This window comes from Lepus europaeus, chromosome 12 (assembly GCF_033115175.1).
Source record: "Lepus europaeus isolate LE1 chromosome 12, mLepTim1.pri, whole genome shotgun sequence".
NCBI classification, from domain to species: Eukaryota; Metazoa; Chordata; class Mammalia; order Lagomorpha; family Leporidae; genus Lepus; species Lepus europaeus.
In genome coordinates this window covers 32,139,641-32,166,582 of record NC_084838.1, presented here as the reverse complement: position 1 = coordinate 32,166,582, position 26,942 = coordinate 32,139,641, and the positions used below count along the sequence as shown (strand labels likewise).

The following is a 26,942-nucleotide window of genomic DNA, read 5'->3' as shown; positions in this document are numbered from 1 at the left end:
GTGTGTTGTCCAACCCATTATTTTAAGGAGACTTGCAAAAGAGGTATCGTCCTTTATCTTAATAATCCCTTGAAGAATTTTGAGAACTTGCTGAACTGTGATCTGCTGCCTTCTTTTCCTGGTTTGCAAATAAAAGATTTCATAAAATTATTGCCTTGGAGCTCTTAAATTCATTCAAGGACTTGAAAAAAAATTATGTCTTTTTGCTGAGTCAAAGGAAAGAAAGGGGAATTTATACCCTTCCATATGTTTTCCATAGTGGACTCGATCGACAATGAGCCCTCTGTGGTGGAAACACAGTTGTGCTAGGAGGATTGTGGGGAAACATGTGAGGTCAATTTCAAATTCCTCTCTGAAAATTGCCAGAGTCTGTCTGCAGAATTGGACCTGCAATTTCCTAGGTGACTCTGGGGACCAGATAAAGCCCTGGAATGAAAAAAGAATGAGTTTATCCTCCAGAGAAACTGCAGCTAGACAGCTCTGGTGTTGCAAGGGAATGAGAGGTAAATAGATCAGGATCTCACAGGGGGCTCAATATTAATGCCCAGCTCATAGAAATGGGGGGAAAAACATCATTCCTGTTTCAGTAACAAGTGACCACATGATTCATTATCCAAACTAGGATTTCATTGTCCAAAGTGAAAGAGGGCATGAGTTGCTCTGTGGCAACATACACAGATGGGAACTGTACCTAGCAGAATGGGATGTAAGGTCAGAAATAACTGAGGAATGTCTTCCTCAAGGGTCAAGAGCAGCTGTTGAGAGAGGTGCTGTCCAGAGTGAGCCTGCTCCTTCTGAATTGCACTCTGCTCCTCTCCTCCTGTATGGAGTGGGGGTGGGGGAAGGAAGAGGGCCATGTTCCTTAAACTGTCATCTTTCTTGCTCCTCATAAGAACCACTCGGGAGGTGAAGAAGCTGAGGCTGAGCTAGATGGAGTGACTTTCCTAAGGTAAGCTGGTGGGAGAGTTAGGCTTCCATTATGGCTTGTCTGATTTCAAAGCCTGTCCTTGTTTCCCTAGACCAACACAGCCCCAGAAAAACACGACATTTGCGGCAAGAAGGATGGCGAGCTCAGCAGAAATGCGTGCTTTCTTTTTCTCACTTTTCCTAGAAGAAAGCTAAAGACACAGGTGGAGACAGGGTGTCAAGCAAAGGGGAACAGGGGAACCCAGCAGGCAGAGGCCTTCGCAGAGGGGGCCACGCTCAGCAGATAAGCTCAAAATTGGTTTAACTTAATTACATTCTATCTTTAGTTCTGTGAGGTTGATCCTGCAATTCTGTCTTAGACAAATATGCCAGTCAGTACACAAAGATATGTAGTACAGTTTAAATGCAGACAGGTGAGCATTACACCGGGTATGCCACAGGGCAACCTGCCATCCTTGAGAAAACATGGCTTTATGTGTGTTCACAACATTCCTTAAGTCTGGAGGCAAATCTCCTATTTTCTCTCTACACACACTGATGTTAGAACTCCATTTTTAATTCTGGAGTTCTAATAAAAGGTGATCTCTTCCCCATTCTCCTCATTCCTACCTCTCTCCTTTTCAAATTCAGCTAATCTGGGAAATGACCCAGGCTTATTTCTTATTTATTTTATTTTATTGAAGGGCAGTTATAGAGAAGAGACAGGGAGAGATCTTCTATCAGCTGGTTCACCCTCCATACGGCAGCAACAGCCAAGGCTGGGCCAGACCAAGGCCAGGTGCTTCATCTATGTCTCCCATATGGGTGCAGGGGACCAAGCACTTGGATTGTTCTCTGCTGCTTTCCCAGCTGCATTAGTGGGGAGCTGGATCAGAAGTAGAGCAGCTGGGACTCGAAGGAGGTGACTTAACACACTATACCACAGCAATGGCTTCCCAGGCTTGTCTTACAACCACAACTTGATCCTGATACCAGCTACTCATCCCATGGTTCCATCTGACTACATCTAGAATTTCCCTTCTGTCTCTCTCCCAAATTTGGCCTATTAAAACTCATGGTTGAAAAACTGCGGATGTATGTTGTATGCATCATCTGAACAGTTTATGACTTTTGCTATTTGTTTTTCAAAATCCATCTTCTTCTTTGTCTGGACTTAATTTGGTTTTGTTTGAAAATGCTGTTAAACCTGCACAGCCCTGGAACATTTATGGTGAAATCTCATAATTGTTACCAATATATGTAAGTTTGTGGTTATCATATTTGGATTAATATGCTCAATATTTTAAAAGCATTATCTGATTAGCTTTAATCATGATGCTACAAAGTATATATACTACCATAGCCCCAGTTTGTGAGGGCTCAGAAGAGTCAAATTACATGTTCTATAACACATAGTTGGGATTCAACATGAGAATACAAGAAGAGTTAAATAGAAGAACTAAAAACACATTCTGTAACATAGAGCTGGGATTCAAATATATAATTGTCTCCAAAGACCATGTTTATTTTTTGTTTAATTTTTTAATTTACTTTTTGTATTCCAAAGGCGGGGGGAGAAAGAGAGAGAGAGAATGAATGATCTCTCATCTATCAGTTCATGTCAAAACCAGTGCCAAGAACTCAATCTGGGTTTCCCATGTAGGTGGTAGGGAGCTAAGTACTTGAACGATTACCTGCTGTTCAGTCACTGATATGGGATGCATCCATTCCAAGTGGTGGCTTAATCACCGCCTACCCCAAAGACAACTCTTTTAACCAGTATGTTCTACTGTAAAGACAACTATACATATTTGAGAATGATAATAAGGGAATCTAGAACTGCTATATGAAAGTTCATGTGATTCAATTCAAATGCTTCATTGTACAGATGGCTAGAGGTTGGTGAAATGAAAGAGGAAGCAACTTTCCCAGGTCTACAGAGTGGGTAGAGAAAGGCATGGCTGGTTTTATATTCAACGTCAAGTCCTCTGCCTCCTTTCTAAAAGAATCATGCCTTTTGTAGATCTTCACATTTCTGTATGTGATGACAGGTTTCAGAGGAGACTGCCGTATCACTAGTCCAGGAGGAGAGTAGTGATTGATGTAATCCACCTTGGTGATCCTATCTCCTCCCCAGTGATTGGCTTCCACATGTAAGGATGACGCAATTTTAGCCAAGAAACTATGAGAAAATTTAATGAAGGGTTTCTAGAAATATTGTCTCTTATGAAGTCACAAGAAGCTATCTGAAGATATTAATGAATTGTTGGAGATTCCCTCCTGACAGAGGGAGAGGAAGAATCGCTACTTTTGTAACTTACTATATTCCTCTCTGTGTGCCCAGGTGGAGTTAGGTTCTGAATCTGCAGAGCTCGTATCTTGGTCTGATGGTTCTCTGAAATGGCAATGGCCTAGAGGCGTGCAAGTGGTCAGTGAAAATTGTTTAGTATTGTTGGCTTTGGGGACTGATTAGTAAGCTCTGTTTGTTTTGCCTTAATCTTAATTTTGAATTACTGAGAGCTTTCAGATGGAGTCAGATATGGTCACAACAAATGGTAAGAACTATCAAGAGACTTTTATTTTGCACAATTTAACCAACTAGTTTGTTTGCTCCCTTGGCTGAATTAAACTGGCTGACCAGTGTAAGCTCAAGTTTATTTCTTTTAGGAAAAGCCATGAAATTTTCTTCAAATAAAGGTAAAAATGGCTGTCTCACATGATTGTGTGAGAACCAGTGAGTTAATGTCCTAGCACAGTTTCTATCACATTGTGGGTATTTGGAGAGTGAATCAGCTGATGGAAGATCTCCCTGTCTCTGTTTCCCCATTACTCTGCCTTTCAAATAAATAAAAATAAATAAGCATCTGAAAAAGTATAGTAAGAAGCTGAATGTGCTTGTTCTGTAAGTCCCTATTTTCTCTTTGCTTCCTTTGAATCTTTGGTCAGTAATCTTCTTAAAGAGGCCTTCCATGATTCTGTCATCATAAGCCCTGTCCTGCTTCTCACCTTGTAACATGCTACCTAATTTACTTATGTGTTATGTCTATCATGTATTGTCTTCTACTAGAATGTAAACTCTTTCAAGGTAGGAATCTTTGTGTCTTTTGTTCAGTGACAAATTCAAAATATCTAGAACAACGTCTGGCACACTGTGATTGCTCCATGAATGTTGTTGGATGAGGAAGTCTGTTCTTCCCGGTGGCCTAAGTTTTCTGATGCAGCCTGGATTGGTCTTGAAGAAGCAGATGATATGAATTGCCTGGTTAATTCTTCCCAAAAGGCTTTTATTGACTCATATCTAACATGATGCCCTTGATGTCTACGAAGTATCAACATAAGAATTAGCCATGAATATTTTTCCACCTTGCAAACATTGCTAACTCTGTTATTCAGTGTCATTTTTCAAAAAAAGACAAAGAGTTATTTTGGAATTTAGAGCTAAGGACAAAATTCTATTTTTTTTTCTGATTAAAGACCATTCTGGGCTGCCAAGGCAGATCAGAGGTAAACAATTTCCAAGGGCATTGACTAGGTTGCCTTAGCTTCTGGTTGGAGTTATTTACTCTTCTTTTTACCTACCTACCTATCTACCTACCCACCTATCTACCTACCTTCTATCTGTGTTAATTTCTAAGGCCTACTGTAATAAATCACTACAAACTGGATGGCTTAAACCAAAATAAATTTTTCACACACAGTTTAGGAGGATAGAAGCATGAACTCAAGGTTTCGACGGGATCAAGTGTTTGCTGCTTCAGTTGAGACATAGGCATTTGCTCTAAATGTTAAAATGTCACCTGGGATATACATCCAATATCAGGCTTGAGTTCAAGTCTTGGCTCTGCTCCTCCAGCTTCCTCTTAGTGCCCATCTTTGGAGGCATCAGGTGGTGGCTCCCATGGTTGGGTCCCTCAGAGGTAGCAGGTGTTGGCTCCAGTGGTGGGAAACCAGGATTGAGTTCCTGGCTCCTGACTTGAACCTGACTCAGTCTTGACTGTTGTAGGCATTTGAGAAATGAACCAGTGGATGGGAGATTCTCTCTCTCTCTCTCTCTTACTGTCTCTCTGCCTTTCATATAAATAAAATAAAATCAGTAACAAATTTTAAAAAGAGATCAGTAGGATTGGTTCCTTCTGGAGGCTTTGCAGGAGAATCTGACTTATGCTTTTCTTCTAGCTTCTGTGGTTGCTGGCAATCCTTCGCATCCCATGGCTTATAGCTGCATTATTCAATCTCTCTCTCTCTCTCTCTCTCTCTCTCTCTCTCCCTCTCTCTCTGTGTGTGTGTGTGTCCCCAGATGATCTGATTAGGGCACCAGTCATTGGATTTAGGGTTCACCCGTACACAGTATGGACTCACCTTAATTGATTACCTTTTCAAAGACTCTAATTTCAAATAAGACCACATTTTGAAATTTTCATTGACTTGAATTTTGAGGGGATACCACTCAATTCAGTATACTGCCAATACCACTCTTGCTTTACATTCTTACCTTCTACTCCCCATCTTCTTCTCAGGTACATTGTCCAGTCTCTATGGTTCATTTATTAAACAACTGCTTATACAATTCCTAGTATATAAGGCACTGAGAAGACAATCGTAAGCCAAGTCTTTGCTCCTCCCAAGCTATTATAGTCTAACAAAGATATAACACTAAAATAATAATCAGATTATAAATTTTAAATTAGTGAGTTTTATAAATTATAACAAGTGCTATGAAACAATGGGGGCTATAATATGAGACTATAAAGGGAAATACAATTAGATTGGTGAAGGATTATAGGAGGGTCTGAAGAAGGTAGATACTATGGAATTTATAACATGAAGGCATTCAGTTTGCAACCATCAAAAAGAAGAGTATTTGAGCAGAAGGAGACATCTGAATATGCTGGAACTCCAAGACAGAGAAGCCCTGGTGTACATCCATCTGAAATGCCCATTGTGGTAGGACTGCTTGGAGCCAGGAGAAAACTGGCATGGGATGAGGCTGAAAAATGGGCAAGAGCAGGTCTCACAGGTCTTGCCAGAGCTTCAGATTTTGTCCCACTTAACCTGGGAGATTTAGAAGGCTTCTAAGCAGAAGATTGATCTGCCATTTGGAAAACAAATTGGAGGAAGGTAAGAGTAGGAACAGTTAGGAGACTTTTGTGGTGGTTCAGGCGAGGGATGACAGCTTGGAGTATAGTGATGATCGTTCAGATGACAAGAAATGGGCATATTTGAGTTCTACTTTATGAAAGGAGAAAGTATGCTTTGTTTCTGGGTGCAGAAGGTACAATGTGAGAGGTATTAAAGATCTACGCTTTCTGGAATGCATAACAGATGCACAGAGGCGCCATTACCTGGATATGAAGCACAGGAAAAAAAAGCAGTTTTAAGAGGGAAGATTGATGGCTCAGCTTTTGACAAGTTGAGTTTGAGATGCCTGTGAGAGATTGCAGTGGAAATGTAAAATAGGAAGTTGGATAAATGGTTTTGGACTGCAGAACAATCTGTGCTGGAACACAAAGTTGGGAGTGCTTGGCAAATGAAGATGATTATTGTTGGCTTTAGATTCTTATTTAATGTCAGGGTGACCCTGTACTAGTTGGCTTGGCTTCTCTTTTTAAATGTCTGGGCTTGTACCTCTGGTTACCCCTTTCAGTCTCCTGTTTTAGTCATTCAATTTCTTTTGGAAATTTCTTTCTGATCTCATTATAAAGACATTGTCCAGCAGCAGAAAGGAATAGATTTTATTTATGCAACCTTGGGAAAAATCACTTACTAACTCCAGGTATTTGTTTCCCAGTGTAAATATAAGGAATTGGCAGTTTTCAGTTTTAAGAAGCTATGATTCTGTAATCTAAGAATTATTGCGTAAGATTTGTTTACTGATCTAAACCTACAAAGGATTTATCACTACAGTCCCCACTGAACAGTTAATAAAACTTTGATTATATTTTTAAGAATATTATTTAGAGAGGCAGATACACACACACACACATATGTACAAATATACTCTGAGAGAAAGTGAGAAGGAGATCCTATCTGCTTGTTCACTTCCCAAATTCTTGCAGTCTCTGGGGGTGGGCCAAAGCTGGGAGCAGGGAACTCAATCCAAGTCTCTCACATGGGTGGCAGGATCCCAATAACTTGAGCCATCACTAATGCCTCCCAGAATCTTCATTAGCAGGAAGCTGGTGTCAGGAACCAGAGCCAGGTCTCAAATACAAGTATTCTGACTCAGGTGTTCCAGCTCCTAGGCTAAACACCCACTCTCTGATTAGATGTTGAAAGACATTTCGAAGTATCCCTTGAATTGAAAACAGTGAGTAAATACTATTAATATCAATTTTGGATATATTATGTAATTAAGAACAGCATTTCTTCTGCTCTTGTGAATATGGGATACAGAGAAAAGTAGAAATTAAGACACTTACTGTCAAAATAGTGTCACATTCAAGTCAAAGACAAACACGGGTCACCCTATATTCCTTTAGGAATGGACAAGCTTCAACAAAGTTAAGAATAATCCAAATAAGATGGGAAGTCTTAGTAAATGCATTAATCTGAATTACTGACCATGAGGCACAGGGAACAGTATTCTTTAGATTCTTCTAGGTAAAGTTATAGAAAGTGTCAACAGTACCAGCAATCTTTCCTTACCTCAGTTACAGCGAAACTTCTCTTGCCACATGGAACCATCTTGTACCATTTGTCATGCAGCACGTCCATAAACCCATGTGACTTGTACTGACTGATCAGCTCAGATATATTGGAAGTCAGTGGAGAGTTGGGTGGAAGACCAATGCCATATCCTAGGAGAAAATACAGTCTCAGATGAGCTTCTCACACTGTTCTTGAAAGATTCCACTGTACTATCAGATATGATAGCAAAGGCATAGTGAGTTTTCAACTTCTTTCCTCAAAGGACTCAGACATTCTTGGATATGATTATCCTTAGACTGGCTGTATCTCTAAGCAGATGAGTCTGACGAGGAGAGGAATAGGTGGTACAAAGTGTACCAGTGGAGCCTTTTATTCTAAAATCTTTTGCACTTCACTTCAAAATACTTCTCAGAAGCATTGTTTAGCATCTTTATCAGGACTAAGATTTACTGTCTTCCTCTCCCAGACCCATCCTCTGGGTATTAAATACACAAAATTATATTCATTATAATCTTTGTCTTATGATATTCTCATATTGTTAATGCATGACTCTCTTACTTTTCTGATGCATTTATTTTTGAATGGTGTAATAAGACATACACACAGCATGAGAACTGAAATAACAATAGGAACTTGTAGTAAATGACTTCATTGGTCAAAAAAATTCAATTGTCTCTCATACCAAATATTGGGGAAGTTGTGAATCAATGAAATCATTTCTATGTTGCTTGGAATGTAAATAAACATAACCACTTTAGAAAGCAATTTGATATTATTTCGTTTGGTTGAACATTTCCATGCTTAAGGATGAGCAATTATGCTTCTAAATATACTCCCGAAAATGGAACCATGAGCACACCAGGCGATATGCATGGGAGTGATACCAGTTCACAGTTCACAACAGCAAACTTTGGTAACCTATCTCAATGTTCTTTGACAAGAGAATAGGTAAATAAACTGGATATTTATACAATTAGAATATGATATAATGTAAAATATGCAAGCTAGAACTAGATGCAATGATGTGAATGACTCAGCAATATGCTACTGAGTGAAAAAGATCAGTTTTCTGTTTTACAGAATTCATTGTGTAAATGTAGACACTCAAATCAAGATAAAATATTTTTAGGGCTACATTTATATGATAAAACTGATTTATCATATATATGTGTTTGTTTCTAAATATAAAGATCCAAGATTATAGTTATACAGTGTAAGGCAGGAAGGGGAGGGGAAGATGCAATAGCATGAAAATAGATGTTATTTGTTGTCAGAGTTTTATTAGACAGCATAGGCTCTTTGTGGCTTCACTTGCTTTTCAAAGTGTTACTACATTGCTAATCTCCTTGATGAGCCATGTGAAAGGGGCTAATTAACTACATCTTGTTTTAGCTATTGGATAGCATAGTAAAAAAGTTTTTTTTTGCTCTCAAGATGATTGAGGAAGATAAATTAAAAATATTGTTAGTTCCCTTTTCACAGATAAAAACTTAAAAGGCTTTCAAGAATTCAAAGATATTTAATAGAAACAAATACTTGCTATCATTATTCTATCCTACAATTCAGTTCCAAGGACGTTTCTGTTTCTATTTAAATGCAGATACATAAATCCTTTTTTAAAAATATGAAGTTTTAGATGCACATATAACCAAAAAAGAAATAAATAATGGAGAAAATATTTTGATATTTAAATAATTGCATGCTTTTTCTTGATAATTCTGTTTGTTCCTTAAGAATAGGAATTCAAAGAAATGATGACAATGTCAAAAGCATTATTTGAATTTTCCATTCAAAGAGCTATTTTAAGTGTCTGTATTGTGTCTAGTATTTTTGGTTTGAAAGGTAAGACTGATAATAAAAGACTTTTTTTTTTGGATGGGCAACTTTTTCTTATCCTGATGTTATCATTAAATAACAGTTCTTAAAAAAATTTTAAGGCTAATCCTCTGCCTGCAGCGCTGGCACCTTGGCTTCTAGTCCCGGTTGGGGCACCAGATTCTGTCCCAGTTGCCCCTCTTCCAGTCCAGCTCTCTGCTGTGGCCCGGGAGTGCAGTGGAGGATGGCCCAAGTGCTTGGGCCCTGCACCCGCATGGGAGACCAGGAGGAAGCACCTGGCTCCTGGCTTCGGATTGGCACAGCGTGCAGGCCACAGCGCACCGGCCGGAGCGGCCATTTTTTTGGGGGGGGTGAACCAACGGAAAGGAAGACCTTTCTCTCTCTCTCTCTCACTGTCTAACTCTGCCTGTCAAAAAAATTTTTTTTTACAATGAGTAACACTATAAAGAAGTAGCCAGTTTTCTTTAGAAATTCATAATGAATGATATTGGCACTTCAGTTGCACAAACATTATTCAACACTTACTAATATGTCAGGCACATCACCAGGCATGTGTATTACATTCACTTACTAATTCATTCACTCACTCATTTATTCATTCAATAAATATTTACTGAGTGAACAGGCACTATGACTGTCTACATAGTCAGGATTTGGTAATGGCCAATGCAGATATAGGTTCTGCTAGCATGAAGTGTATGCTTTATTGGGGAGACAGATATTAAACAATGCACTCTGTAATGATTATTTCATTTCCATTGATATAGGTGTCATGAGGGAGAAATACTGATACATATAAGAATGTAGTATAGAATGGCTTGGAATTATCTGGTGATGTGGCTTGATGGTCTGGATAATTAGTCCAGGTTTTCTGTATATTAACATGTTTTCCTCCCAATGCAATTGCTTTCAAAAGAACATCAATTTCTAATATTTGTTGGGGGCTTAGTACAGTTTTTGAATGCCTTATCCCATTTGATAGATCATGCATTAGCTCAAGATTGTAGACTAAACAGTGGTACACAGCTCAGTTAAACTGCTCTAGTGTTCTAGTAATAGGAGGTGTGCCATACTGAGCCCTGTTATGTGCCAGACACTATTTCTCATACATCCTTATATAAGCCCATGTCAGAGCATGTACAGCCAGGTTCCTCATCTGTATATTAAACACAACTTTAATAAAAAATTGTATTCATACTGAACATGCACAGAATTTATTTCCCTAAATGTATTTCCCTAAACAATACAACTATTTGCAATGCATTTACATTACATTAGGTATTATAATTTATCTAGAAATGATTTAAAGTATATGGGAGGATGTGCATAGGTTATATGCAAATACCACACCATTGTATATCGGGACTTGGAACAACCATCCCATGTATACCAAGGGACAACTCTATTACTTTGAGATTTAAAGAATGAATAAGTAAGCTGCCAATGTCACATAGCTAGAAGTTGGCAAAGTCAGCATTCAAAAATAAGTCCATTTGATTCTAAATCCAGTGCTCTTTCCACCATATTCATTACAACATGTGACCAAGTCAAGGGAATACTTGACCTATTTCTTCCTTTCAAATATAAGCCGTATCACTATAGCCATGTTGATGAAACCCTCCAACGCCAGGTCATTCATTTCAAAAACTGAATCATCTAAAGGGTAGTTTGTTTTCAGCAGCCTCAAATATGCTACCTATGGGCAGATGTTGCTTATAAACTTTTCAGTAAGTTGTATAGCTGTAATGTAAGAACAGCCTTCATTTGTATTTGGTTATATATATGAGGAAATTTACTAGCAAGGACTCTCACTAATTATATTTTTTCTCCTAAAAATCTTCTTATAGGTAAAAATTCCAACCCACATTAGTGTCATAATGACATAATTATTTTTTTACATTTGTATGCACTTATTGCACACTTATTCACCTGTTCATTAATTGCACAAATTTGTTCAATGCTCATTTAGTGTCAGGCACTCTGCCTAGGGCTATGGAGGTTATCAAGTTAAATTAGACACAGAGTTTATCCATAGGAAGCCTGTGGTGGCATGAGAGAGATCCAGCATGCATAAATAACCACACAGCACAGTAGAAAGTTAGATGACTTTTCTTGGAAAAAAAGATAAATGAGGCATAAGTTTCATAAAGGTAAAACATAATGACTTGGATTCTGGAAGCAAGATGGATAAAATTCTGTACAAGTTCAGAGGAATGAAAGATTGCTACCAGGTAAAAGGAGGAGAAAAATCATCTTAGACTGATCATTTGTAGTGATTTTTTTGGTATGTGAGACAAAAATACATAAGAATGTTTAAAAATTTGAAATTAATACTTATGATAAATTGACATTTTAAAAATAGAACTTCAACACAACAGAAGTATTAAATTTTCCTTAAGGAAAAATTGGAGTTTCAGAGGACATTTATAAAAGATTGCTAGGCAGGAAATAATAAATATTAAATTACTCCATTCCATCATGTCTAGGTTAATTTGCAATTGACTGCTAAAAATAGATTACTATTATTTTAATTTTGTTTTAATATTTATGTTGGATATTGACATTTTAATCATTCCTAGCATTAATAATAATTAGTAGATAATTAAAACAAACTGCCCATGGAACAAGGAGAGAAACAGAAAAAATCATTTGGAAATGAGAAGTGTTTGTTAAAAGGAAAATCCACTTTATTCAAAAGCATAAAATAGCAAAACCTTGCAGATCTCCTTTCTGTCCTCTTTTATCAGTTACTTTTCAAAATTTGATTGTGTTCATTGGTCAAATAATTCTTATTTTTAAATTGCTGACTCAACTTAACAGCCCGAGTTGCTTTCATTATCATTAGAAATGTGGCTTTGCAATAAAGATGGGGTTGACTATTTTGTGGTTGATGGATGGAGCAAAATGGAATCCTTCAACCCTAAAGATGAAGGCATCAAGCATCCTGGAAATTGGATACAGCTTAATAGCCCAAGAGAACAATTTTCAGAATATAATCCTGATCTTTTCCTCATGGATAAATCAGCTTTACTCAGCTAAGAGTAGTGGAAATATGTTTTGGCTAGCAAATGTATAGTTAGAAACTCATAGACTAAAGGAAGCTCCTTGAAATGTGGTTTGAAAATAACTATGTTTTGTAATAATATCTCAGATAAGTTTAAAAAGGCTTCAGAAAAAAGACTGATTCAGTTTTGCCATCTGTCCTTAGGACACCATATTTAGTTCTTCTGGGACAATGGTTGTAAACACTGTAAAAGTTCCAATTTTAAAAAGACTTTATTCATTTATTTATTTTTTAATTGTCTTCTATATTAAAGTATTTTATTTTTCACCATCCAGCAGGTGGCAGTACTGAGTAACAAGTCCATGCCTGTCATCCCATAAACATCACCACATTCTGCATTTATATCAAGAATTCTATTTACTCCATGTCTTCATGATTCCTTTAGCAGCATCCAGTGTGCTATCTCTTTTAATGAAGGAAAATCGTACAAACTTCTCAAATTGTAAGTTAGTCTCCGAGTTACAGAATGCTGAAACAGGGATGGCTGACAGTTTCTTATTTTTTGTCATCCATTTCACAAATTTGTAGTCATAAGGCTCATCGTTCTTCATATCGGAAAGGTCCGCATCTAGTGAAGACACATCAGCCATGATGAAGTATCCCCCATCAGGAACTATGGGTTTTAGGCCAACGTTTTCAAGTAAACGTACTATCCGATCTCTTTTTACTTCTAGCTCTTTTGGCAAAGAATTAAAGTAGCACTCTGGGTCACCCATGCAATTGATGTCAATCCAAAAAGCTCGAGCCAGAGCTTCCTGTAGAGGAGTTGCACAAGTATAAACACTATTTTGTTGGACTGTTTGTAAATGTATTTACAATAAATGTAAATTTATTTGAAAGTCAGATTTACAGAGAAAGAGACACTGACAGAGAAAGAGAGAGCGAGAAAAAGGAAGAAAGAAAGAAAGTCAGTCAGTCTTCCATCCACTGATTCACTCCTCAAGTGACTGCAATGGCCAAGGCTGAGCCAGGCTGAAGGCAGGAGATTCATTTCATCTGGGTCTCTCACATGGGTGGCAGAGGCCCAAGAATTTGGACTATCTTTCACTGCTTTTCCCAGGCCATTAGCAGGGAACTGGATTGGAAGTGGAACAGCTGGGACATGAACTGGCATCCTTATGAAATGTTGATGTCACAGATGGTGACCTTACCCACTATGCCATAACTCCAGCCCATTTAAAAAGGACTTGAAAGATGGGATTTCCTTATACCAAGCACATCAAAGTAGAATAGAATGATGTGTGAGAAGCAGATCAACGAAGGCCATCTTAGGAGAATTTATAGTGAATATGTCTCAATTTATTAATTCAATAACCTGAATAATGATAATTTATTGAGCACTTCCTATGTGCCAGGTGTGCTTCTACATATTTTACCTGTATTATTTTACTTAATCCTCACAACTCTTTCATAGATATACTAATTCATATCTCCTTTATGCAAATGAGGAACATGAAAAGATTAAGTAAATTGCTAGTTATTGACAACACTTCTATCCTAATCCAGACACTCAGAGTCTAGAGCTAGTGTTCTTAACATTGTGTTAAATAATTGTTGGAAAACAAGCTTAAACCCAGGCAAAGGTCTTTGGGATAAAGGTCACAAATCATTATTTTGCAGTTATATTACTCTTTATCCTCATTTGACCTTTACTGTCAGCCAACCCCAACACATAAATTTGGGACACGTATTCATTTATCTCAACACTTTCTTTTCTCTTGACCACACAATATGTCTTTATGCCCCTAGTATATGGTATTTAATTTGACCACAGACTTTCTCCATGCTCTTGAATTCTTAATAGCTTTAGTTTGCTGGGCTGTATGCACATTAGCAGCAAAGAGTACTCATGAAAGAGCTTAAAACTCTCCATAGAGCTACTGTCTCTCATCAGCTTTACTGTTATCTTTTAAATCTAAATGAATGTAGGATGGTGAAATTGGAAGGAGTATGTAGTAGTTATTGAAGTCTGTGATATTATAATAAAATACTATAGACTGAGTAGCTTATAAACAACAGATTTTTTCTATTTTTTTTAATTACAAAGAGAGAGAGGAAAAAAAACTGACAGTGGGTGAGTAAGTGAGCTCCTCATTTACTGGTTCACTCTACAAATGCCTGCAGTATCAGAGGCTGGGGTCTCAATCCAGGTCTCCTCCAAGGATGGCAGGGACCTAACTCCTTGAGCCATTTCCTGTGCCTCCCAAGGTATGCATCAGCAGGAAGATGAGTCAAGACCTGGAGCTGGGAATCAAACCCAGGTTCTCTAATGTGGGATGCAGAAATTTTAACTGTTAGGCTAAATGTTCATTCCCAACAACAGTAATTTATTTCTCATAATTCTGCAGACTGGGAAGTACAAGGTCAAAATGTTAGGTAGGAAAGTCAGTTATGAGCTTATGTGTGTGTGACATCAAGGCCCAAAGAGAAGACATTTATGTCCAGCATGTGTATCTGCATCTCAAAGTCATCCTGACAATGTTTCAGGGGCAACGCGGTATTCACATCCTGCCCTGCCCCCTCCTACCTGACAACCTGCCAGGTGGAGGTCCCCGCCCCTTCTGCCTGACAAATCTTCCACAATCTCCCAGATGCAGCCCTGTATCTGCATCTCAAACACCCTGCTCCCTTCCTCCTGTCTGATAACGCTTGCATCCATAGAGTCCTTTGTTTCAGGAGGAGGGGAAACTCAAGGAGGAGCTTCTTCTTTTTTTTTTTTTTTTTGACAGGCAGAGTGGACAGTGAGAGAGAGACAGAGAGAAAGGTCTTCCTTTCCGTTGGTTCACCCTCCAATGGCTGCCGCGGTTGGCGCGCTGCGGCCAGCGCACCGCGCTGATCCGATGGCAGGAGCCAGGTGCTTCTCCTGGTCTCCCATGGGGTGCAGGACCCAAGCACTTGGGCCATCCTCCACTGCACTCCCTGGCCACAGCAGAGAGCTGGCCTGTAAAAAGGGCAACCGGGACTAGAACCCGGTGTGCCGGCGCGCCGCAAGGTGGAGGATTAGCCTAGTGAGCCCCAGCGCCGACACAAGGAGGAGATTCTTAACATTTACATCCAAAAAGCCCTTTGTTCCAAGAGGAGCAGAGGTGGGGAAGCAAGACCCATCTCCTTAACACCACCACCACCACCAACCTCCCCCCCCAACCTCGCCTCAAGTGGATTGCCTGCTCAGCCCTCTGCCTCTCTGCCTCTCTGCCAGGCATGTAACTTCGCTCCCACCCCCGCCCACCCCCCCTCCCCAGTCCGAGCGACTGGGCACTCTCCCAGGTCCTGTCTGGAGAGGTGCCCATCTGTCCTTACGGATGTCCCTACCCTAATAAACCTTGCTATTTTACCTCCCACTACTCTCTGTCTCACGCCTGAATTCTTTCTTGCGCGAAGACAAGAACCCTGCATTTCTCCGGTAACAAAAACACTGGCAGATTCAGTGTCTTGTCAGAGTACACTTTCTGTTTCACAGACGATACCTCCTAACATGTCCTTACATGCTGAAAGCATGAATGGGTTCCCCTGGGCTCATTTCATAAGGGCACTAATCCCCTTTCATGAGGGTGGAGCCAGTATGACCATATCACTTCCCCAAAAGCCCCAACTGATACCATTTCATTGGGGATTAGGTGTTTTTTTTTTAAAGATTTATATTTATTTGAAAGTCAGAGTTACACAGAGAGAAGAGAGGCAGAGAGAGAGAGAAAGAGAGAGGTCTTCCATCCAATGGTTCACTCCCCAATTGGCTGCAATGGCTGGAGCTGTGCCGATCTGAAGTCAGGAGCCAGGAGCCAGGAGCCAGGAGCCTCCCCTGGGTTTCCCATGCAGGTGCAGGGGCCCAAGGCCTTGGGCCATCTTCTACTGCTTTCCCAGGCCATAGCAGAGAGCTGGATCAGAAGAGGAGCATCCGGGACTCAAACTGGCAGCCACATGGGATGCCTGCACTGCAGGCCAGGCCAGGGCGTTAACCCACTGTGCCACAGCGCTGGCCCCGGGGGATTAGGTTTTAACTTAGGAAGTTTTGGGGGATACACTCAGTCTAAGCAGTAATCACACTGACTGGCTATGATACCAGTCCTACATGGAGTGAATATGCATTCAGCATGAAAGAATCAGTAGATTCTGTTTCTACTAAATTCCTGGAATAATTTAAACACTTAGAAAAGTACATGCAAATGATCAGGATGCTTTTGGTTAATTCCATTAGTGAACCAAATAGCTATATATTTCAAATCTAACCTAATGAGTTATATAAAAGGTAATATATAATAATTGTTATATGCCTGGCATTGCATTAGATCCTACAAAAGGATATAGATAGTCCTATGAAACATTTCTGTAAATTAAATGTAAATTAAACTGCTTTGATGATTTTTATGGTCTAGCTTACTAATAACAAACCTCACACTTAATAAGTTCAAAAACACCTAAGTATTGTTAAGGAGGCAGCACATAATATTTTTATGCATTTCATTGAGAAACATTTCCCTGAAAATCTAATATTGATGTTTTCAAAAAAAGCAGCAATCAAGGCTTTTACTAGTCTCTCTATCACATAGGTATCACCAGTTTGTGTTTTTCCAAATTCCATTTTTAGGTTGTGAATTTCTGGAAGGGACAATACTGAATGAAGTTTTCTGATTTGGATCCCATCAATTTTGAGAATAGACCAACAATGGTAACAATGTTCTCTGTATTCAAGTCTGCAGTTTTTCTGTTCTCTTGCAGGAAAAGCTCTTCCTTGTGCCATTTTGTATTTCCCTTTGAAAGCAATGTGGTATCTAGAGATGACAGGAACTGCAAGGCACTTGGTCTCATGGAGCACAGATGGGAATGTAAGCAGAGAACCAGTGGGGAGTTAATTGTGTGGCATCTGGCGCTGGTTCTAGGAGAGGCAAACAAGCCATCTTAACACTGCCTTTTGACAAGTTAGCATTGCCTCCTGAAGATAAAGGTGGAAAATGGAGCTCCTCAAACTTGTGCCCTCTACAAATGATTCATTGTTAGTAATTACTAATAGCAGAAGGAACCTCAAGTACTCAGTGCATCTAGGACAGAAATAAAATGGGAATTTTTCCATTGTTACATTAAAAATGGTGTTATATACAGGATATTCTTTTGGTTTTCTAGCCCTTTTCTTTTTTTCCCCTTTCTAGACTGTATTAACAGAAGGCTCCTGCCACCAACTATCTCTTCCTGAGTTCCATCCCTGCGACAGATAGGTTCATTTTGCCTCAAATGGAGACTGATTTCTCCAAGGAGAAGGCTCAAAGAAACAACATCAGCTGTTATATTCCCATTCATCTCACAAAAAAAAAAAAAAAAAAAGATTGAAGTGGAAAAATCTGCTGATGTATTTAAGGAAGAAAGAGCCCAACTATGGTTGGGAAATTGGAATCAGAATAGTCTTGATACCTTAGTTAACATACAGCAAAGCATATATTTCTAGAAATAGGATGTGGGCACCCCCATGGGACTGTTTGAAGCCAAAGTGTTTTCTGACAAGTGAGTATGGCTGTCTTGAGAGCTGGCATGTACTGTCAAGGAGGGGAAGCTGGGAATTGGGAGATGTGAAACTATCAGCTCCATATATCAACTGTCATTCAGAATGAAAGAAGCTACTGACAAAGCAATCCCTCTTTGTTCCTGAAGCTTGATTGATTGGTTGACCAAATTGGAAGGAAAAATTTGCTGCCAGTAGGGAAAAAGTCAAACCGGAGGTCCCAAACAAGCTTTGTTTAGAACTCTACAGGATACTAAATTATAGAATGAGATTTTTTTTTTTATTTTATAACCAGTGGGAAAGCACTTACTTAATAACCATGGAATTTGGATTTTAATTCCAATTTATCATCTAATTGTATGATTAAAAAATGTGATGTAATGTCCCTGAACTTTCTCGTGTATAAAATGAGTACATTGGATTAGATCAACATTGGGATCCTTCCAGTCATAAAATATAATCATTCCGGTTTTTGCATCAGATTTGTAACAGCATTTGGCCATTAGAAAATGGAAATTGAATAAAAATGGACTCCCCATTTATTACATTTTGCCACTATTTCCAGATATCTGAAGCAACATCATTTGGGTAACAGCGATTTTTCTCCCTACAATTGAGTAAATAAATATGTGTTGCATAGATGAAAACTAAATTCCAAACTCTTAGTAGCTAAGTGCTAATAGTTGAAAATGAAAATAAAGGACAATGAATAGGGCTTTGCGACTGACTCTAACATTTGTGACTTGCTAGGTTGGCAAACTAAGCACCTCCTGTGTAAACGCTAATCAACAGTGACTGATTAATACCTTCTATGGCAAATGGCTTCCCCACAGTTAGAAGTTTGCAGTCAGCATCTATTGACACTTCATAATCCAGAAGGGCTTTGTCCATGATGAAGGCGTCTAGTTTCTCTGGATCATTCCTATATTTAAGACCAAGAGAAGAAAAGTGAAAATGATTCATTAGTGGGTATGAAGCACTAGTGTTGATAGCTAGCTTTTGTTTAGGGGACAGAAACCTGGACACTAAGGGCAGCGCAAGCTAGCTGGCTGCTGACTCAGCTTTGTTGACATACTGCTGACCTGTAGCACACAGATCAGGTGAAAGAGGCAGTCTAAAAAGACAGCATGTGTTTTTCCAGTGAGTTTATCTGCTACCTCTTTTCAATACTTCTAAATCCAACAACAAAGGAAAAACAGCTCTTAATTGAACAGTGGGTGCACAAGAAGGTTTGTGTCTGTTACATTATCACAGAAACTTCTTTGTTTCAGGCATCGTATTCATTGTTCTCCATACATTTTATCACTCATAATGATTTTTAACTTGAAAGATGAAAAAACTGGCTCTCCCACAGTTGAAAGGACTTGCTATATATGTATTAAGCACTGGAGTTAGGGGGTCTTATTAATCAGTGTGTTGCAATTTTTATTTCTTTATGTCATAGTCATATCTTTTAAAAGTCAGATATTATTTCATATTTAGAAGTAGGCATTAAGGAAATACATGTAAAAGTCTTTGAACTATAGAAGAAAAGAAAGTTATGGACTCTTTAAAGGCCATATCTCAGCATCAATAAGAAGAAGGGGAAACTTATTTAATAGGTCTTAGTGACCTGATTTATTAATATATTTCCACCTAAAGCTGCATATTTCACTCCCATCCCAATGTACAGTTCGGGCAAAAATAGTTCAAGGCAGATGTTCCTGGGCTATATTAGTAGATCAGCAATAGAAATAACTCAATTGAACATCAGACACTTTGGAAATCCTTGATGGAAATCTTTCCATTTTTTGAATGTAGGTGCAGATAACCCAGAGGAAAGCTGTGTCTTAGCACAGGCAGAGTTTCCACAAAGAGAAGAATTTCAAAGGTTGTTGTTAAGATGCATACCATGACTGCTTTGTTTTCATCTTAAATCCTTTTTGGAAAGGTGGAGGACATACATCAACTTAGGAAAGGCTCTTTGCAAAGAGAATGACACTTCTCTGTTCCATCTGGGCTCATCAAGAACGGGGCTCTTTGAGTTCGCCACAGAAGAGTGTACTCTAAACTCAGAGGAGAATGTGGCTAGAGCTCATCAAAAATTTAAAAGAGAAAGACACGCCCTCAACACCTGCAATATTTATCACTGGGCAGGAAATATCCTTACATGGATGGCTTTCTCTGGGTGCTAATTGATTATTGTTTCTTTTTCCTTTTCCTGCCATTCTAGGGAGTATACTTACTATCCAAAGTACTCCCACTTTTTCCAACGAGCCCATGTTTAGCTTTAACCAAAATGAAAGCACCTTGTAGCTCCATAGCAGTTTGAAGTTTCAAAAAGGATGTGAACTGTCTTCTAGAAGCTGATAATGAGAAACCTTAATGGAATTCTGGTAATCAAATAGAAGTCAAGCTTAAAGATATTTCTTTACAGTTTGCCTGCTACAAGGAAGACATTTGGCATAGTAGTTAAAGCTGCTGCTTGGGACAGCTGCATCCAATACTGGAACGTTTGGGTTCGAGTCCTGGCTCTGCTCCCAGTTCCAGCTTCTTGCTAATGCAGAACCTGGGAAGTGGTGGTGATAGCTCAGGTAGTTATGTCTCCCATTTGGGAGATTTAGGTTGAGTTCCTTTCTCCTGTGTATTTTGAGGGTCATGGTGATCAAGTGGATGAGAGATGTTATCTGTTCCTTTCTCTTTCTCTACCTTTAAAAATGTTTGGCTTCTACAGGAGAAGAATTTATCTTGGTAGCTACATAGCAAAAAGTTGCCATTTACTAATATTTCACAAGTATATGTGGCAGCAATATCACCAGAGAAAAAAATTGAGATTCAGTTCAGTATTTTGAACCAGTAATTCCTGAGATCCAGTGTTACTGGTATCCTTAAATAGCTACTTCTGATAAGTTATTGCAAAAATTGAGTTAGCTATGATAGATTTCTTTTGCATAAGAAGGCAAGAAACAATTAGCCCATGACTTTCAAGGGATCCCAAGTCACACTGAGGAAGTGGCCAGGTGTAATTCAGCCACAGTAGCTCACTGCCACAGTTGGTAGGGCCTTCAATTGTTTCTCCCTCTATAGAATCATGCTGTCTTTTTAAGCATTCATTATATATATATATATATATATATATATATATATATAAATCATATACCACAAAACAGTCACATTTCAATGGGGATAATTTATTAGAAAACTATCACTTCAGAAAGCAGGGCCTTTAGGGAGTAGGACTGAGCCCAGGGGAATTTTAATGGAAGAGGGAAGGACAAGTTCAACACATTGGGACCCATCTTGTATAGGAAACTTCAGGGGTTGTGCCCTTCATGTAAAACTCTGAGATACCAGGCGATAACATGGTAACTGGGTTCCTTGGCATGGTGGTAAGAGCATAGGGAGTGGCTAGGTCGAAAGTGAAAAGGATGTCCTGAGATGAAGAGTGAGAGGATGTTCATGATCGGCTCTGCCTCTATTCCAATCAATGAGTCACGTGGGGAACTTGTTTAAATGCAGATTCTAAGGCAGCAGATTTGGGCTGGGGCCCAATATTTGAATCTCCAACCATCTCCCAGATACTAACAGGATACCAACTAGGTACTAACCTGAAGCTTCTAGAACTTGGACTATTTTTTATTTTTCAACACCAAAGACCTACTCTTCCATTGTGGTTCTAGACCAGTCTGAAGCAATGGTTAAGTTCCAGAGATCTCTTCCTCACCCTGACTCTGCCACTTGTTAGTTGTATCACTATGGAAAATTTCTTTCTTTCAGGCCTTCTCATCTGTGCCTGCTCTTCTAGTGATTGCTTTCTCCAAGCCAGGGTGGGCCAATGCTAAGCACAGGACCCTCTGAGTTAAAGGATCGCCTGAGTGGAATGGAACTGCTGGAGACTGTAGCAGCGGCACGCCTCATCCTTTTCATGCTGTGAGCAGAGCCCAGTTTGTCAGCCACTACTATCTAGCTGGGAGCCATTGCCATTTCCCTGGCATCTTGTATTCTCTCTTAGCCACAAACTTCCCTGAAGGAGAGAATACAGAAGAGGATTTAGGAAGCAACAGAGCTGTGAACTTTGTGTCAAATGGGGACCCTAATATTTTGATGTTGTTTCAAAATTTAAAATGTAGTTTCATACCATGTAAACATCACATACAACTTTGTAAATCTGGGAGCACAAGCCTTCCTTTCCAAGCTCTGGTTAAAAGTCCCTAAAATCCTTTAAAAGGCCTGGAGCTCTGGGATTCATGAAATTGTTTATTTCCCTTTTTTTCCCAAAAAAGTATTTGATGTGGTAGGCCCTACTGTACATTGGGAATATTACAGCAGCCAACCATGAAGAAATCAGTTTCCTCAGGCTACAGGATTCTAGAGATTGGAGGTTTGGATATCTGTCATTGTCTTGATGCCAACAGACAGGAAGGAGAGGATGTTCATCCTCAAGCAGCGGTGCTTATCAGGAGCCAGACATTCCCGTATCCCAGGAAGGCTGGATGAGCAGAGCCACAACTGCAGTGTCCTCCTTTGCATTCAGCTGCACTGAATTACAGACGCTGATAATCTGCCACAGAAATGTGATTGCTCTTGATTGCTTCTCATAAATTCTGATGATGATACAGGCATGGGAATCATTACCTTCTATCTTATTTCATCTCTACAGGAAAGCTTTAAGATAAATTCCATTTCTTTGTGGCAAGATGAGGCATTCCATGAGCCTGGAGAGTCACTGTGAAGAAAGAGGCTGCTTTGGGACACTTCATCCTTTGGCTACATTCCCTGTGTGTTTGATCATTTTAGCACTGTGGCTTTCTCAAGTGATGTCAAGCCAACATTTGCTTCTCCCACCATCTGCTACACTAATGACCCCACTGGTTCTTTTAGCAAAGCTACTGCCAACTTGAGACTATGCAGGTAACTAGAAATCTAGGCCACATAATTAAGTGCACACAATTCTATACTACATCCTGGATTTCACACGGTGTGAGGTAATACTGAACATACAGTGGGTGTACTTGTTTGTTATTAAAAATTACAAATGTGCCACTAGCTACATGACTTCTACTTCACTGAGAACACTTTGGACCCAAGAGGTAGACACTCACTTCAAAAACTCCACTCCATCAGGGGTAGCTGGTACATTGTACCTTCTCATATACTCATGCATCTCTGGGAAGCTTTGTCTTACATAATCTTCAGCACTGCTTTCCCGGACAGTTCCAAAGCGGAAGCCTTGGGAGGGATGATGCAGCTGTGAGAGAGAAAAAGAAATCACTTTAATATAAATTATTCTTCAGGGGTTGGCATTGTGGCACAGAGGGTAAAGCTGCTGCCTGCAGTGCTGGCATCCCATATGGGTGCCGGTTTGTGTCCTAGCTGCTCCACTTCCCATACAGCTCGATGCTGGTGACCTGGGAAATTAGCATAGGATGGCCCAAGAGGTTGAGTCCTGCCACTCATATCAGAGACCCAGATGAAGCTCTTGGCCCAGCCCAGCCCAGCCCTGGTTGTTGTGGCCCTTTGGAGAGTGAACCAGCAGATGGAAGGTCCCTCTCTCTCTAGCTCTGAGTTTCAAATAAATAAATAAATCATTAAAATATATAAATTATTTTTAGAATTGTCTTAAAAAGTTTCCTTTCACCATTCTTTGGAAGCTAGTGATAATTTAGAGCTCTTCAAATATGCACAGGCATAAATATGCACAGGAGCTATCCAGACACAGGTATATGCTCTTTCAGATCCAAGCTTTCTCATTGGTAATGCTTGTATGTCCAGAAAAAACAGATGGCAACAATTAAAAAAATACAAAATAATTTTTTAGCTTTATCTTAAGAAGCTACTAGAATTCTTTAGAAGCTATATAAATTGGCCTGTAGAAAGAGCCTCATTGGTGTAAATTGCATATATGACAAGGTATACTCATGTTAAGATAATGAATGAAAGATTATGATATACTTTGGTTGAAACTACACAAAAGGCAAGTTAAAACTATACATCCTGATAGCATAAAAATATCTTAACAAATACTGTAAGTATGTCCCTTTTATGTTTATCAGTCCTTATGTTATATTTTCTTTCAAGTTTCTTGAATTTATTTTAGAAATTATTATGAGAGGATCTCTTTTCTTTAAGTAGCTATGTTTTCCAATGCTGAGTCATGCTGTATATTTGCTCAAATGCAGTGTATGTAAGACTTTTAGAAGCAACAAAGAGGAGTAGACCCAGTAATGTCATAGGTCTCTAAGGACCTCATAGTGATGAGAGGCAGTGCACTGGGAGTCCTGCTGAGATTTTCATCACTGATAATGAAGATAAACCATATGGCACATTATTCATTGAGCGGTATGGAATCTAAATCTTGGACTACCACTATTATAATAATGAACTAGGATTGGGTCATATTATGAAAATAGTCAAATATTCTGTAGTCAGTTATATTTTAGAGACTATATTTTCTCACAATTGTTATAGTAAAATCCTTTTTTTCCATATTGGCATGGTTTATAATTTTGACCAGAAGTTCAGGAGATAGGAATCCATAGATAGGCTTCATGGAATTTATAAATCTCTTGAAATTATAAGCAATATGTTGTGTAAATATGTGTTTGTAATTTTTTTCTTTTTAAAAAATAATTAAGTCTTCAAGATTATAGCCCAAAGGTTAAGAATTCACTGAATATGGTAACAAATATCTTGTATTTCAAGATGAACTAGTTTTGAAACATACTAAATGTCTAAAAATATGGCTACAGTTAAATAAAATATTTTGAACATCCCAGAATATCTTGAAAATTATATAAATCATGTTTGTGAAGTATTTCTAATAAAATAAGGCAAATGTCATGTGGAAAATAGAAAAAGCTTTTAAATGGTTTGACCAAAATTAAATATATATATTTATTTAAATACTGTAATCCTGTTTATATGTTATATATGTATACACATCTTGGAAGGAAATATATCAAGATATTAGCAATGGCTGTTGCACTGATGGTGAAATTGCAAGTGCATTTATTTTTTACTTATCTATTATCTACAGAAACATGAATCACATTTATGAATTAAAATTTTTTTAAATCAGCAAAATATCTTATTCATTCATTTACTCAACATTTATTGAAGGCCTACTATGTATATATCTCAGTTACTTCGGCCACAAAATTAAACACCTGTAATTCCTGTCATATAGGAACTCTCAGTACTTGGTTGTTCATAATACTGTTATTGGATACACAACTGTTAGTAGGTGATATGGCACACCTTTGTGTTTAAAGTAATTGCTCCATGAATGAAACAAATTCTAATGTTTTATGCCAATATAATGTTAATGAGGCATAAATAATAATAGCTAACATTTACTGAATACTTCGTACGTGCTAAATGTGGTTCTTAGTACTTACATTCATTATCTTGTTTAATCCTTATAATAGCTTCATAAGAAATGTGCTATTATTACTCCCTTTTAAAGATTAGTATACTGAAGCTCAGGGAAGTGAAGTAACTGGCATAGGATCACACAGCTAGTAGTAGGGACTAGGCTGGTGCTGCGGCTCACTAGGCTAATCCTCCAACTTGTGGCGCCGGCACACTGGGTTCTAGTCCTGGTCAGGGCGCTGGATTCTGTCCTGGTTGCCCCTCTTCCAGGCCAGCTCTCTGCTGTGGCCAGGGAGTGCAGTGGAGGATGGCCCAAGTTCTTGGGCCCTGCACCCCATGGGAGACCAGGAGAAGCACCTGGCTCCTGCCATCGGATCAGCGCGGTGCACTGGCTGCAGCGCGCCAGCTGTGGTGGCCATTGGAGGGTGAACCAATGGCAAAAGGAAGACCTTTCTCTCTGTCTCTCTCTCACTATCTACTCTGCCTGTCAAAAATAAATAAATAAACAAATAAATAGAAGTAGTAGGGACTAGATTATAATCCAAGTCTTTTTGATTTAAAACCCATTTGGTTGTCCAACACATCATTCTGCCTTCCAGCTCATAGCAGCAACAAGAGTAAAGATGTTTTATTACAAAGAACTCACTAGCCTTCAATAATTATTCTACTGGGGCCTTCGACCTCCTGGTAGTTCTTACAATATTAAAATTATCTCTATGGCTTGAGCAATGCAAATTTTTTACCATTTTATTTGTCCAAATATTGATTCTTTTCTTAATAACTAGATTAAGAATTATTTTTGAGAAAACTTTTATTTAATAAATATAAATTTCAAAAGTACAACTTTTGGATTATAGCAGTTCCCCCCCCCATAACCACCCTCCCACCCACAAATTATCCCATCTCCTACTCCCTCTCCCATCCCATTCTTCATTAAGATTCATTTTTAATTATCTTTATATACAGAAGATCAACTTAGTATATACTAAGGAAAGATTTCAACAGTTTGCACCCACACAGAAACACAAAGTATAAAGTACTGTTTGAGTACTAGTTATACCTCATATATTTCATATATCATACATAAATTATATATATGATATATATGATATATATATACATATGTATATGTATATATATATATATATATATATATATATATATATATATACACCTCATATATCTCATAGTACAACACATTAAGGACAGAGATCCTAATTGGGGAGTAAGTGCACAGTGACTCCTGTTGTTGATTTAACAATTGACACTCTTATTTATGACGTCAGTAATCACCCGAAGCTCTTGTCATGAGCTGCCAAGGCTATGGAAGCCTCTTAAGTTCACAAACTCTGACCTTACTTAGACAAGGCCATAGTCAAAGTGGAAGTTCTCTCCTCCCTTCAGAGAAAGGTACCTCCTTTGATGGCCCATTCTTTCTGCTGGTATCTCACTCACAGAGATCTTTCATTTAGGTCTTTTTTTGCCACAGTGTCTTGGCTTTCCATGCCTAAAATACTCTCACGGGCTGTTTAGTCGGATCTGAATGCCTTAAGGGCTGATTCTGAGGCCAGAGTGCTGTTTAGGACATCTGCCATTCTGGGAGTCTGCTGTGTATCTTGCTTCCCATGTTGGATTGTTCTCTCCTTT

General features: G+C 38.8%; 3 protein-coding genes across 3 annotated transcripts in view; all 3 read right to left on the bottom strand.

Annotated features, from left to right (window-relative positions):
• ALDOB (aldolase, fructose-bisphosphate B) overlaps positions 1–26,942 on the bottom strand; it is a 473,832-nt gene that overhangs the window by 196,337 nt on the left and 250,553 nt on the right. The gene's annotated exons all lie outside the window — the stretch shown is intronic.
• The window catches only part of GRIN3A (glutamate ionotropic receptor NMDA type subunit 3A), a 211,821-nt gene that overhangs the window by 40,778 nt on the left and 144,101 nt on the right, over positions 1–26,942 (bottom strand). The window contains exons 4-6 of the mRNA XM_062207842.1: positions 23,027–23,172; positions 18,752–18,867; positions 7,552–7,703 (exon numbers count right to left, since the gene is read on the bottom strand). Of these exons, the coding sequence (XP_062063826.1) occupies positions 7,552–7,703; positions 18,752–18,867; positions 23,027–23,172 (414 nt within the window). The remainder of the gene's footprint in view (positions 1–7,551; positions 7,704–18,751; positions 18,868–23,026; positions 23,173–26,942) is intronic.
• On the bottom strand, positions 12,697–13,260 carry LOC133771842 (kynurenine--oxoglutarate transaminase 3-like; the record flags this gene model as incomplete). Its single annotated transcript, XM_062208205.1, has 1 exon — positions 12,697–13,260. A coding segment is annotated over one exon (453 nt), but the record flags the coding sequence as incomplete, so codon positions are not given.